The sequence below is a fragment of the Amphimedon queenslandica genome, unplaced genomic scaffold (genome assembly GCF_000090795.2).
Source record: "Amphimedon queenslandica unplaced genomic scaffold, v1.1 AMPQUscaffold_1325_Cont26663, whole genome shotgun sequence".
Classification (NCBI taxonomy): Eukaryota; Metazoa; Porifera; class Demospongiae; order Haplosclerida; family Niphatidae; genus Amphimedon; species Amphimedon queenslandica.
This window is the reverse complement of record NW_003558330.1, coordinates 1-1,146: the sequence shown is the minus strand read 5'-3', so window position 1 is coordinate 1,146 and position 1,146 is coordinate 1. Positions and strand designations below refer to the sequence as shown.

The window sequence follows — 1,146 nt, the reverse complement described above, 5'->3', positions numbered from 1 at the left end:
TTATATAGCTTTGCCTACATGGGCCATTGCAGTCATTGCTGTTGGAGGTGGAATACTTTTTGCTGTTATTATAGCAGTTCTCGTTCTTGTTATTTGCTGCTGTTGTTGTGCTGCTGCTGCTGCAAAGAGAAACGAAGAGTAAGTTCTTCTTGCGCTATTCCTGTATTTAATTCCATATTTTTTCTAAATATAGGCACGAAATGACGGAAGGTACAAAACTCTAAAGTCTATCAGTATCGACTGTCTAGAATTTTTAACTAATTAATTCTACAACTAATATTACTTATGTATCCGACGTAAATAAGTCTTATTATTCTGCTGTTAGTGTCCTTCTACATACTATACTGTAGCTTCCCTTTGTGTCTATGTTTCTTTCTATATATATGTTCCTTAGTTGCTTCTTGTTTTAAAGAAAAAGTTATAATACTTTTTATTTAAATATTCTACAATCATTGCTATGATGAACATGTATAAATAAAAAATGATTATGAAGTAGCAAGCTCCTATGCTAGGCTACAGTTTCACTTTTAGTCAGTACAGGAGATCCATTGTTACTACTAGAGGTCAAAGTGGAAAGAGGAATTGACAATTGTTGAGTAGAAAAAGATTGAGGAGGAGCAATTGAGTCAGTAGGAGATACAGCATCAGATTTAGCAGATAATAAATGAACTTTAGATTTAGGCTCTGGATTGATCCTGAAATTATAAAATAAAGTAATGCCAGTAATGATAATATGCTAGTACTTACTGTATCATCCCTTTAACAAGTTTCCCTATGCATATTTAAAAAATAAAAAGAAAAAATTAATAATAACTTACTCTTTTTGATGGTGAAACATAAAGTCAAGAAAATGAGGACTCCTACCAGTGCTATTAAAATGAATCCAGTTACAATAATTGCCCAAGAATAGCCTGGAAAAGTATTAGAGAAAGGCTCATGAGTAACAGTTGGTGTTAAAATAACTGATGTAAAGGGACTAAAGGCAGTAGTATCATATGATAAACTGCTAACAGAATCTACTGATACTGTAGGGAATACAACTGAAGATGATGACACGCTTAGCGATGATGACATGTCATAGTCACAGAGTGAGAAGCCCCTAGTAATAATGTCCCTACTGATCATACTTTCCTTGCAACCTTCAGC

At 33.6% G+C, this 1,146-nt stretch overlaps 1 protein-coding gene and 1 long non-coding RNA gene across 2 annotated transcripts; one reads left to right on the top strand and one right to left on the bottom strand.

The window, feature by feature from the left end:
* Nucleotides 1-14: 14 nt before the first annotated feature.
* Nucleotides 15-429, top strand: LOC109593484 (uncharacterized). The gene is made up of 2 exons (XR_002190985.1): nucleotides 15-138; nucleotides 194-429. It is a non-coding gene; the product is annotated as an uncharacterized LOC109593484 (long non-coding RNA).
* On the bottom strand, nucleotides 266-1,140 carry LOC109593483 (uncharacterized). Its single transcript, XM_020008544.1, has 3 exons — nucleotides 819-1,140; nucleotides 748-772; nucleotides 266-695 (listed from the first exon to the last, which is right to left on the bottom strand). The coding sequence occupies exons 1-3, from the start codon at nucleotides 1,123-1,125 to the stop codon at nucleotides 509-511; spliced, it is 519 nt and encodes a 172-aa protein (XP_019864103.1). The 5' UTR covers nucleotides 1,126-1,140; the 3' UTR covers nucleotides 266-508.
* Between the last annotated feature and the right edge of the window lie 6 nt (nucleotides 1,141-1,146).

Excerpts from the sequence above, each read along its gene's own strand:
- LOC109593483 (XM_020008544.1), bottom strand. The coding sequence starts at position 1,125 with ATGATCAGTAGGGACATTATTACTAGGGGCTTCTCACTCTGTGACTAT. Across the intron at positions 773-818 it reads ATGTTTCACCATCAAAAAGA|GGAAACTTGTTAAAGGGATG; the intron begins GTAAGTTATTAT and ends AAATATGCATAG. Across the intron at positions 696-747 it reads CTTGTTAAAGGGATGATACA|GATCAATCCAGAGCCTAAAT; the intron begins GTAAGTACTAGC and ends TTATAATTTCAG.